This window comes from Rutidosis leptorrhynchoides, chromosome 8 (genome assembly GCF_046630445.1).
Source record: "Rutidosis leptorrhynchoides isolate AG116_Rl617_1_P2 chromosome 8, CSIRO_AGI_Rlap_v1, whole genome shotgun sequence".
Classification (NCBI taxonomy): Eukaryota; Viridiplantae; Streptophyta; class Magnoliopsida; order Asterales; family Asteraceae; genus Rutidosis; species Rutidosis leptorrhynchoides.
Genome location: NC_092340.1, coordinates 19,381,198 through 19,394,088, shown reverse-complemented (window position 1 = coordinate 19,394,088; position 12,891 = coordinate 19,381,198). Strand labels below are relative to the sequence as shown.

Genomic DNA, 12,891 nt, shown 5'->3' with positions numbered 1-12,891 from the left:
TGTTTCAATCAGATTCAAAAAATGAGAAAGAAATCAAAAGTTAATGGATCTGAATTGATTACTAAACTATCCTGCATAGGACTCAACATATTGCATGTACTAATACGTTTCTCCGTTCTAAAATAATTATCTACCTTATTATTTTTATTTGTCCCAAAATAATTGTTCATTACTAATAACAACAATAAAAATCTCTTAAAGATCCAATTATATTCTATGATTCTATCTATTATTGAAGGATACAATTAGGCAAGTACTTAATAATTAATAATTTAAGCAATTCTTAATATAATATAATATTTAATTAAATTAAGGGTAAAAAGACAACCCGCTCGTATCTATTAAATTCATAAAAAGGTCAAACCGACAATCATTTTTGAAACGGAGGAAGTAACATATTGAGTTCATGGAAAAGATACTTGCTTATCATGTTGCTGATCTAAAATGAAAATAAGAAACAAGAATTAAAAAACGTTACCTTTAATATGTTGCATTCTGATTAGCAACAAAGTACCCATGAGGTTACCAAGTTGATCTTACCATGGTGGCCACGAAAGTTCACCCGCGATGATTCCCTGCTCACAAAGCGGATAGTTGCCCTTAGATTAGTTGGCTCGCAAAACGGGTCGGAAACTCAGGTACACACAAAAAATTTATCTTACCAATACGATTATAAATTGTATATTACTATACAAATGCACCCAATATGATGTTATAATTGGGCTTTAAACTGTTTGAAAAGCTAAATGAAGGTGGTAAAAATGTAAAATTTGTGTTTTTTTAATTTTGCACGGTTAAAGTTAATTCAACACCGCTAAATTCATTTTTTGCAATGTAGTATGAACTTGTAATGTTTGTAGTACACATAGAAATAGAGTTTGTTCTGGACATTTAGTTCAATAAACTGTAATGTTACAAATTAATAATGGTTACACTTCTCATGAATATTTATAACTGTATGAATAACATTAATCCCCTGCTGACTTGGTACACCTAAAACATGTTGCCCAAAAGCAACTAATTACTCGTACGTACTGTTTTGTCGTTACAATAAACTATCTGTTTTCACGTCGATTTTTTCTCCATTCCCATGGTTTTTCAGGATGGGCCGAAGCCCACAATCCGACTCTCTTAGCTCTTGCATCTTGCTCCCACTGTTAATACAAACAATTTTAAACGTTTTTAGAAGATTCATTCAAGGTTTGGTTGAAAAAGAGATAGGCGAATATTACCTTTTCTAATTCGGGTCGTTTGTCATAAGCACCATAATGCCATACAAGTCCTTTCTTCAGCATCCGTTCCTGTTTCAAATAAATTAAAAAGTTCACATGTCACATTCACAAGCTATGTTTATGCCTAACAGGTTACAAAAATTTGTCTTAAAAGGAACGGTTCAAATGGGTTGAAAGTTGACTAACGTCTATTTTACTGAAACAGGTCAAACGGGTCGAGTCTCTAACAAAGATGTTTAAATTTAAATAATATTGGACACACAGATCATAGATAACAAATGTGATAATTTTGGACATCTGGTGTTTTGGGTTAACCAAACCTAACTCATCCCATACAAAACTGTTATCTGAAGTTTCAAACCTATTAACCGACCTGCCCATTTTGTCACATATAAATAAATTTTTAATATTTACCTGGACGAAGACGCCATTGCAGTAAATATCACCAACACAACGACCATAACGATCTTCATCAAAGATCAAAACTCTTAAAGAAAAACCCGCAACCATCTTACTCAACTCCTCCTTTGCCTCTTTACCGTAAGGCATTGCGCTTTCGGGTGCATCAATTCCCCTATTCCATATTATACAAAAGTATTATTACTGATTTACTTATTTATTTAATTTTTTTTGAGAAAAAACAGAAATTAAATAAAAATAATATTACTGATACTAGACAGTAGACATACACAACACTACATTAACTGCCTTTTGTATCTATACCAATATACCATATATGTTACCTTAGTCTAATACGATACTTTCGGGCTAGAATTTCCTCATTTTGTATATTTAGCATCCTGCATTATTGATATTTGTCACTGTACAAGTAACAAGTATAATAATTTTTAAAAGAGTCAATGAAATTGTCAAAATACCGATATCCTGCATCTATAATTTGCTTGTGAAGTGCATCTGCCTTAGTGTAGTTCTTGTGGGCCCGTGCTTTGGCCCGCTCTGCTGCTGCAGCTTGTACGTCATTCGGAACACATGCGGCCTCGCGAGGATTTAACGTACTAACATAAACAGTTACTGTATCTCCATCTGCTACAGCCTTTTCATCCACCTTTTTGTTTAACCAGTACATTTTTCATCAAGTTTATGTATAAAAAAAAAACTTGTATTAATAGATTGAGAATTGAAGTTAAAAGTTTAAAACTTCTTTACTGGAAGCGTGTTGAGTTCGTATTTGAGTCCATGTGGCACAGGCGGAGGTTGACTCGTATTGACTTCAAGAGTGGATTGAGCAACATTGGATTGAGATATAGGGAGACCATAAAACGATAACAGACCCTACGCAAAGATTATAAAAAAGTAGTATGTGATTATAAGATCTTGTTGTTTGCTCAAATACATTTGTATTATCAATAGGTTGCAAAAAGCAGAACATATACTATATACATAGTTAATATCTTAAATATGTCTGCATAAGCTTTTATGAAAACAATGATCCGATCAAATTTTTTCATGGGTGATTTCAAAAGCATTCAACCCCTTTTCTCATCCGGTCAACTTTCTAGCTTTTTTTGTCAACAATAAACTACAACCAAAGATGTATTACACAAATTTTTGCCTCAACTATAAAAACAGAGTTAAAAATTACCTCGACATCGGCCTTTTTGTGTCTCTTCAAGGTGTTAACGACGAATGTGGAGATCTCTTCAGGTGATCTTGGTGGTGGTTTTAATTGTGCCAATGCCTCAGAAAGTTTGCTATACCTTCAATTCAACAAATTGTATGTAATGTTACAAACCAACCAAAGAACAATGCAGAATTACAATTATACCCTTCCATAGTCAACAACTATAGTTTTGATCGGAAGATAAATTACCAGTTGGCCTGAGCTTTCTTGGATGAAACCACATGCTTACTCAAACCTTCAGGAACCTACAATTAAAATTCAGAATTGGGTTTGCTTAAAGACAAGATTTTGATACATGGGTCTGAAAAAAATAACAAAGCCACATGAGAATTATGTTAAAAAGAAGTGAATTGTGACAATTTAAAGCTGAATTTCTTGAGTATGAAACTTTATAGTACCTGGGAGGTCCTTTCGAAATTATGTACATCTTGAATGAGCATCGAGACACCGCCAGTAGACATCGAAACGCCATGGTGGCCGTGTGTTTGCTGCTGCTGCACCCAACTACCACCAGCACCATCGCCGGTGGTGGTTGGCTTTGAGCAGCACTCACCATACAAAAACCTCAGTGCATTTCCCATAACTTGTTGTAATCAACAAATTTCAGCCCTTCAAAATTTTTTGATATAGAATTATGTAAATTAGCTAGCTTGGTATATGATTGACAAAAGGCAAAAATTGCAAGAAATGAAGGAAGATAGTTTATGAAGGAAAGAATAAGACACGTGTAGGTTTATGATTTGTTAAAAGAATGCTAGACTGGAAGGTGGGGTAACTAAGTCAACCTTTTTATTGTTTTTTATTAATTATTATCAATTTAATTTAAATTAATTTAATTGAAATTAAATTAAATAATAATTAATTTATTTAATGGTTAAACTGAAGTCAGTCATCAACTAAACACGGCACCATGTAACGTAGCTTTTGAAATGTTGTTATAACACGCCTTCGCCACACTTTTAAGATAAAAAGACATAACTGCCTTGAAACTTGAATGTGAATCCAAAAAAAATGGCAAGGTCTGTATCTGGACCCCACATGGATACCGACGTTTAAGCGTCGATGGTGCTATTCATGTCGACACACATGCATACACTTATTGTGTCTAACTGTCAAATCCCATTCAAATTTGTTTATGAACATATGGGCATCCCTTTTTCTATGTGCTCTTTAAAATTAATCCTTCACGAAATAGCTAGTTCGATCCAATAATTGCGTTGGGCTTTGAGCCCAAAAGAAATGATGTAGGATCTACCCGAAACAGTCTTATAAAAATCAAGTCAAATCGGGAAGGCCCAAAATAACAAAAAGGCCTAGATGACAAAAATATGGATAAGATACAATGTCCCACAAAACCGGTTTTATATAGATACTGGTTCCAACTACTAAAAATGAGAACAAAAGCAAGCTAGATCAACTAAATTATTTTTATATAAATTATTGATCATTACAATCAAGTTACAAATTATTCTCACTGTACATGTAACCTGAAAATCATTTCTAAAACAAAGACACGAACAGAAAAAAAAAAAAAATTGAAAACCCTAAATCAGACCTTCAGTCCTCTCAAATCCATCTGCTTGTAACTTAAACCCTAACGAGGCTGATGAATCGGCCTCGGATTCAGTTTCACATTCACAATCTTCGGTGCTTTCTCATACATCCTAACCGACTCAACGGCACGTGCCTTCCGCCAGCTCGTCGTCAATTTCGACAGAATCATATCCTTCTTACCTTCCTTCTCTTCATCTACAAAACAAATTAAAGTATTTAAAAATAAATAGACTAATTAACTATTCAATTAATAATCAGATTGTTCTTAATTTCATCCTAATTACCTTCGTTTCCGTTAATTTTACCGTCGAAAGAGATCGAATCAAAATCTTCATCAAAAACTAACGGATCGTAATTATCAGAACGATTTAGGTCGAACTGTGAATCGGAGAAACATTCACGAATCCAGTAGTCACGGAACCAAGGAGATGAGTGAACGAGTGACCACCACTGATCGGAGAAATCTTCGACGTTGCGGTACGCCGCCGGTACGAACATCGGAGCGTTTGGATTCAGTGATGACGATGGTAATCCATTGTGACGCGGCATTACATCCATTGGCATTGTTATTTTTGATATCTGCACCTTTGAGAAAATATCTTTTGAGAAAGAGTGGGAGCGTGAGTGATAGATATACACGGATAGTGATGGTGTATATATTTACCAGAGCTTTGTTTATGAGACATAAAGTTTCAAGATATTACGAGAAATGGCACTCATTTTGGGTTTGATGTATCAGAAATAAAAGGGTAATAATGGAAGTTTACAAGTACGGAAAACCATTATCCAAAACTTTAGACACGTCATCGTTCTTATCCTTTTAGCTGTTTGTTTCTTTCTTGTTTGTTCGTGATACGGAGTATATTTAACATTATTATTATTATTATTTTTAATTAATACGGAGTATAATATTAATATTAATTATAAATATAAATAAATAAATATATAAATATAAATTATAAATATAAATTATAATATTACAGTAATATAAATAAGTAGAATTAAAGTTTAAAGAATCCTCAACCCCGTGCAAAATAAATATTACATATAGAAATAGTTATTTCTATTATTTTTTTAACGACAAATTTTCGCATTGAAAATTCTCATATGCGATCCACACACGCTAGGTAGGAAACCTCGAGGATTGACTCTGGTTGCTTGACAACTAATCGCGGGTTTTGGGTTGCTTGCAACTAATCGCGGAAAAATCCTAAAGAAAACATCGCCTTTATCGGAATTGAGCCCAGATTGCTTGGCAACTAATCGCAGGTGCCTCTACTAAAGCTTGAAAACCACTTAGGCAATGCTTCGGTGGCAGTTATTTCATATACATTAGGATGTGATTAGATATTTTACAGATATAATATAACATAATATATAATAATACACCGTATCATATAATAATAGAATACTATAAAAACACTTGTCGAGTTATCAAGTTTGAAGTCAATGAAAGTCATTTAAAAGGTACAACTGTTGAGATAATATGGTAATTATTAGGGGTGTTCAAAACCGGATATTCGAAAATTCGGATAGTGATTTTGGTCCGAATATCCGAATCGTAGAGAAAAATTATAAAATACAGATGAGCTTTCACTTCTAATTCGATCTTCAATTATTTTATGTTAAGCACCACTTTTTCTACAATACAGAGAGTGAGTAAATAAATTAAAATTAGTGCAACCTTTTCATAACAATAAACCAACTACATGAATCTAAAAGTACTTGAGTTTTGTTACATGTAAGGCTTACGCCCTTACAATATCCATCTTTTTGTTTCTGATGGCGATGATTACAAAAGCTTTTTAACCAATCTTTAATTTTTGTTGTGTCACCCTACGTTATGAGTCGTCAGCCTCCATATTTGTTTGTTTTCAAACTACAAAATTAACATATTGGGGAAGTTAGACCTTGAAATTAATAAGTAAATATTGTTACCGTGGTGAAAGAAATCAAAATGGAGACTGAAAATGAGATGAAGTTATGAAGATGCAATGAAGATTGAAGATGAAATCGCAAGCAGAGAGAAGAATTTTTTTTAGATCTGGGGTTTTTGTTTTGGTACAGGACCATCTCTTTTGGCATTAATTGTCCCATTTCCCATTATAAATTAAAATTATAATTATAAAATTATGAATATTATTAATTATTAAAATATACTACGTATTTCGGATATTCGGATATCCGAATATCCGAAATTTTTGAAAAGTCCTATCCGAAACCCGAATCCGAAAAATTGGATATCCGATTTTCGGATATCCGAAAATCCGGATATCTGATTTTTCGGATATTTTCGGATCGGATTTTCGGATTTTTCGAATTGCGGATTCGGATACGGATAATATGAACACTCCTAGTAATTATGCAGTGGTGAAGCTTTTAAAGAGCAGGGGACAGCTCTCCCAAAAGTCTCACTTATAGCTAAACTTTTAGAATATATTAACAACGTAGTAGTTTGGTTTAGTGGATTAGGTGATTGTTGGAAAATATAAGCCTTGATTGCGGAGGTTCAAAACTGTGCGATTCTTTTTTATTATTACTTCACTATTACTAAGGTGAACTTTTAAATAGTAAAGTAGTATGGTTAACATACAAGTGAACCTTTTTAAGAATACTTGCAAATTGATACTGTAATTTTATTATTACTTCACTATTACTAAGGTGAACTTTTAAATAGTAAAGTAGTATGGTTAACATACAAGTGAACCTTTTTAAGAATACTTGCAAATTGATACTGTAATAGTTTATACTTTATACATATTTGTATAACATAAGTATCTGCTTCTAATAATATTTTAAATTTTAGATGACTATTAATTTTCAAACTATCTATCGATATATGATCTAATGTTTTTCAATATTGTTATTCGTAAATATTACACATAATCAAACAACGTAAAACAAAATTTTACACAAAATATATTTGCTCCTTCAAGAGTTATCTTCAAGCTTCGCTACTGTAATTATGATAAAGGTACAACTGTTGACATCTTGGAAGAACAATGTTTATTGCAATTTGAATGAATGAATACCTATATTTACCATGGATTTTATAATTTATAACTTTTACTCCGTATTTGTTAATTTGTTAATAACTAGAACATAATAATATTTATGTACCTTATTTATGTTTATAGAACATTTTTTTTTTCACTCTCACGATTTTTGTTTTCTTTTTGAACAAGACTTTCATAGCTATTTTTTTTTTTTTTTTTTTGAAAAGCCACTTTCATAGGTATTGATTCATTCAAATTGCATCAACATTGTTCTCCCAAGATGGTTTTATCGATAACTCATGCACCTTCATCACAATTACCTTATTATCTCAAACATTTGTACTATACCCCTTTTGAATGACTTTTAGTGACTTAAAGCTTGATAACTCGGCAAAATAACGTACAATTAGTTCAAAATATTGTAGTAACTGTTAAAAAGCTACAAGTGTTTTTTTTTTTTTTTTTGTTATTATTATTCTATTATCAATTAATGTTCACGGTCTGAATTTGCACATATAAACGAACAATATAAAATAGTTTAAAGATGACTTTAATTTACATGAATATTGATATTTTAAAAAAAAAAAAAAAAATTATTAGTGGCTGTTGCCTTTTCATTTGTTTGATAAACCATGAATTATCGGCAGTTAACTTTTAGTTTGTATTAACAATTAACACGTGTCTGGTTCTTGAATCAAAGCCTAAATTTTTAGCTCATTATTGTTATCCATTTTGTTTTTGACATGAACGTATGCAACCCTATTTACAATCGAAAAGCTACAAACTGCAAAGACGTGCATTAACGAATAAAAATCGAAAACGCTGCCACATTTTAGTACCATACTTACGTGTTTTTGATAGACTCCAACAAGGCCGAATACGTAAAAAGCACCCACGTCGCACACGTCAGCATCAATCCGTAACGGTCAACAACCAATACTTGATAACCACTACATTTATTTACACATTTATGATTAAACAACTAAGGTTGTTATTTGTTAAATACATCCATCGGGCTGTATCGAAACTTCCACGTGCAAGTCAAACATCCCATAAATGAAAACCGTTCAATTCCTTGTTTACAGTCATCCATTAAATGGCTTATATACACACTGACACATATATATGGTATATGTAAATATATGTATATTTATGTATATATATCATATTGCAGCTTCATATGCACACACATTAGCTAAGTTCAAAGTTTAAAAAACCCAGGAGATGGGTACTTTAACAAGGTCATTAAAGATAGGAATTATTGGGTTTGGTCCTTTTGCCCAGTTTTTGGCTAAGACAATGATCAAACAAGGTCATCTTATTAGTGCAACATCAAGATCAGACCATTCTGGCCATGATGGTATCCATTTCTATAGGTATTATGCTAATTGCTAGTTATATTATATACAACACTCAACTAACTAACTAACTGCACAATGCACTCTACATCAATGCATTTTTCTTATTATCTGTATGTACGTACGTTTTAAAGTATTAATATGTGTATGAATATGTGAAGAGATATGGAAGAATTTATGGGATTAGAGCATGATGTGATAATGATATGCACATCAATTATGTCTGTAACAGAGGTGGTTAAGTCTATACCATTTCATTGCCTTAAAAAACCAACACTATTTGCTGATGTACTCTCTGTTAAAGAACACCCTAAACAACTCCTCCTTCAGGTACATGTATTTCTAATTTTTTTTTTTTTTTTTTTTCTCCGTATCCTCTTTTGATGAGTAAAAAAAAAAAAGTCTTGATTTAAAACACATGCATGCTTTAATTTGTTTCTTAAGTGTTGAATCAAAACATGCGTTTGTCTTTTGATTTGATGATTATTCTGAAAATTTGAAAGCTCAATTTTGTAATTTTCTTCTTTATCAAGAATATATCCATCATTGATTTTTAATATTCTAAATTAAATACATCTCCTTACAAAGAATAGTACTCAACTAATGGTAAATCTTTTCTAAGTATGACCCATTGGGTGTACCTTACAAGGCATATATTGTAATTAATGGTATTATTAATTATAATTATTAACAATTAAACAAATGAAATTTTCTACATATAGAATGTATGGGACACTTACTTTCTATAATGGAAAGTGGTAAACAATGTAATCTTCCTATATATAGCATTGGTAATTGGTAATGGGTACAATAAGTGTAGTTTTAATGTATTATCTTCTACTTGTTTACCATATGACTAATGATATGTATGTAATTACTTATGAAATTAAGGAAGTACCAGAGGACTCGGATTTGGTGTGCACTCATCCAATGTTCGGGCCAGAAAGTGGGAAAAATGGGTGGAAAGATCTGAACTTTATGTACGAAAAAGTGCGAGTGAGAGATGAAGCTTTATGCTCATCTTTTCTTAGCATTTTCGAATCTGAGGTAAGACATTAAGATAAGAAATTCGGAATTTGCACTTTGTTTCTGCAAAAAACATACATCAGTAGGTCTTATTTGCGCTAATACAGACACTAACTTAACGCCATTCAACAAGAATCAATACTAAAATAAGTAATTACAGGGATGCAAAATGCTTGAAATGAGTTGTGAAGTGCATGACAGACTAGCTGCTGGGAGTCAATTTGTTACTCACACCATAGGCAGGTACATAAGTTCTCACACTCCCAAATTGACCCATTTATAAGTAAATTGGTCCAAATTGCCACCTCTAGTTTGAACTATATAAACATGTTCTTAGAAAACCTGTACAGGATCTTATCGGAAATGCAGATTTCAAACACACCAATAGACACAAAGGGATTTGAGAAGCTGGTTCAACTGGTATGCTTAAACTTACTCAATACTTTCAAGTTTCAATGCGCTGTATACAGAGTATAAATAAAAGTTGTGTATAATTTTGTTTTTTTTTTTTTTTTTTAACGGCGATTTTTTGGCATCAGTAGATCATTTGTTTTAACACGAGATAACAATATGCAGAAAGAGAGCACGGTGAATGATAGTTTTGATCTCTATAGTGGGCTTTTCATACACAATAGGTTTGCCAAACAAACGGTAATGAAACGCTACTACTTCATGTGCATATCTTGTGTTATTAGCTAGTAATTGGATCTATACACTTGACTAATATTGTACATTACTGGACTGGACTGGTGTAGCTGAAGAATTTAGAAGGTGCACTTGAGAGAGTGAAGGGGTCACTAGAAGCAAGGATGATTAAGGAAGATGGACACAAGTGAGAGTAAACTATAGTGAAAACATATATGCAAAATAGTATGATGCTATTTATTTAGTACCAATAGTGAACAATTAGTAATTGTATCCGAGTATGAAATAGTGATTCAATCAAAATTTGTTCCCTTTACTTTAGTACCATGGTTATAAAGTTAAACTTTGTTCATAAATTACTGAAAAAGAGAACACTATCTTCATTTTTATCCAATATAGCTCACATTTATTAATACTTTAACTACAACAATGAGCAGCAATATTGGCATGACATATAGTTATCATCTCATCAATTGTTGATTCTCAATTTCATCAACAACGGCTTCTTCTGTAGTATTATTGCCGACTCTATTGTCAGCAAACATATCTGAAAGCCGATGTTCCACCAGTCCAGCAATTATCTGCAATATTGGTGACACTTTGTTTAATAGTAAACAGAGGTGGTAACCAATTTCGATTCATTTACTTATGCGTGGTGCAAGTATGTAAAGAGTTAAAGTTGAATGATAAAAGTTGGAGTTATGTAAAGTTTTTTTTTGGAAGTTTGAATGAAAGCATATGGTAATGGTGATTAGATGCAAGTTGCAAGGTTTCGACCAAGCACTTGTAAGTGTGATTAGATGAAAGTTGCAAGGTTTCGACCAAGCACTTGTAAGTGTGATTAGATGAAAGTTGCAAGGTTTTGACTTTTGACCGAGCACCTTTTAGCCATAATATAAGTGGGAGATTTGACCAAACACTTACACATGAGTTAGACATAATTGTTTAGGGCGATCCCTAGCAATTGTGATAGTAAGATTCAGATCCGAAAAGTGAAGGGACAAAGAAAGAAACCATATGACCAAAGATTTAACGATAAGCTTATATGTATACATGAGTGTTTTGAAGTTTCACTCCTATTTACTTTTTGAGCTTGCCTCCTTTTAGTTATTGAGGTTTTATAGGCCCTTGTGATGTGGCATAGCATATAAAAGGAAGGAGGATAGCTTGGGACAAGAAAATGCACGCTTGATAGGTACGTGGATTGCAAGTTGACTTAAACTCGCTTTTAATTTTTATATTGCGTAAATCACCCATTTGGTCAATTTGATGTTTGTAAGTCTTGGGTCAAATTGATGTAAGTGCATGTAAAAAGTCAAGTTTTGTTGTTTTGGATTTTACAATGTAAGTTTGAGTTAAGAAGTGTTTTTAAGTATATTTGAAGTATCGGCACTAAGTGCCCTCTTGTTAAGTTGTCAAGAAAGGATGTATGGAAGTATGACAAAAGTTTTTACAAGTTTATGTATGTCTAATTGCATTTTTCAACAAAGACCATTTTATGATTAATAAATTGGTAAAAGATGTAAATATTGATTTTTAAAAGTATGTTAAGGAGATGTTTTATGAAATGTCCCGTTCTTATTGATTAAAAACGTTCCATATTAATTGATTTCGTTGCGAGGTTTTGACCTCTATATGAGACGTTTTTCAAAGACTGCATTCATTTTTAAAACAAACCATAACCTTTATTTCATAAATAAAGGTTTAAAAGCTTTACGTAGATTATCAAATAATGATAATCTAAAATATCCTGTTTACACACGACCATTACATAATGGTTTACAATACAAATATGTTACATCGAAATCAGTTTCTTGAATGCAGTTTTTACACAATATCATACAAACATGGACTCCAAATCTTGTCCTTATTTTAGTATGCAACAGCGGAAGCTCTTAGTATTCACCTGAGAATAAACATGCTTTAAACGTCAACAAAAATGTTGGTGAGTTATAGGTTTAACTTATATGTATCAAATCGTAATAATAGACCACAAGATTTCATATTTCAATACACATCCCATACATAGAGATAAAAATCATTTATATGGTGAACACCTGGTAACCGACATTAACAAGATTCATATATATAAGAATATCCCCATCATTCCGGGACACCCTTCGGATATGATATAAATTTCGAAGTACTAAAGCATCCGGTACTTTGGATGGGGTTTGTTAGGCCCAATAGATCTATCTTTAGGATTCGCGTCAATTAGGGTGTCTGTTCCCTAATTCTTAGATTACCAGACTTAATAAAAAGGGGCATATTCGATTTCGATAATTCAACCATAGAATGTAGTTTCACGTACTTGTGTCTATTTTGTAAATCATTTATAAAACCTGCATGTATTCTCATCCCAAAAATATTACTCCCTCTGTCCCAGATTAATTGTCCCCAGACAAAAAACACACAGTTTAAGAAATGTCATTATCACA

General features: G+C 32.4%; 3 protein-coding genes across 4 annotated transcripts; 1 reads left to right on the top strand and 2 right to left on the bottom strand.

Moving 5' to 3' along the window:
• Positions 1-823: 823 nt before the first annotated feature.
• LOC139861601 (staphylococcal-like nuclease CAN2) lies at positions 824-3,532 on the bottom strand. 2 transcript variants are annotated; one of them, XM_071850039.1, is made up of 9 exons: positions 3,273-3,532; positions 3,064-3,119; positions 2,836-2,950; positions 2,400-2,525; positions 2,111-2,298; positions 1,976-2,032; positions 1,647-1,806; positions 1,233-1,301; positions 825-1,154 (listed from the first exon to the last, which is right to left on the bottom strand). In XM_071850039.1, the coding sequence occupies exons 1-9, from the start codon at positions 3,453-3,455 to the stop codon at positions 1,056-1,058; spliced, it is 1,053 nt and encodes a 350-aa protein (XP_071706140.1). In that variant the 5' UTR covers positions 3,456-3,532; the 3' UTR covers positions 825-1,055. The 2 variants fall into 2 exon arrangements, with proteins under 2 accessions (XP_071706141.1, XP_071706140.1); XM_071850040.1 differs by lacking the exon at positions 2,400-2,525 and having other exon boundaries at positions 824-1,154.
• Positions 3,533-4,283: 751 nt separating this feature from the next.
• Positions 4,284-5,073, bottom strand: LOC139862042 (protein EARLY RESPONSIVE TO DEHYDRATION 15-like). The gene is made up of 2 exons (XM_071850586.1): positions 4,713-5,073; positions 4,284-4,623 (listed from the first exon to the last, which is right to left on the bottom strand). The coding sequence occupies exons 1-2, from the start codon at positions 4,990-4,992 to the stop codon at positions 4,469-4,471; spliced, it is 435 nt and encodes a 144-aa protein (XP_071706687.1). The 5' UTR covers positions 4,993-5,073; the 3' UTR covers positions 4,284-4,468.
• Positions 5,074-8,528: 3,455 nt separating this feature from the next.
• On the top strand, positions 8,529-10,841 carry LOC139861927 (arogenate dehydrogenase 1, chloroplastic-like). The gene is made up of 7 exons (XM_071850450.1): positions 8,529-8,800; positions 8,944-9,112; positions 9,674-9,829; positions 9,969-10,051; positions 10,159-10,228; positions 10,385-10,459; positions 10,564-10,841. Exons 1-7 carry the CDS (start codon positions 8,649-8,651, stop codon positions 10,642-10,644), a joined length of 786 nt encoding a protein of 261 aa, XP_071706551.1. The 5' UTR covers positions 8,529-8,648; the 3' UTR covers positions 10,645-10,841.
• The last annotated feature ends 2,050 nt before the right edge of the window (positions 10,842-12,891 follow it).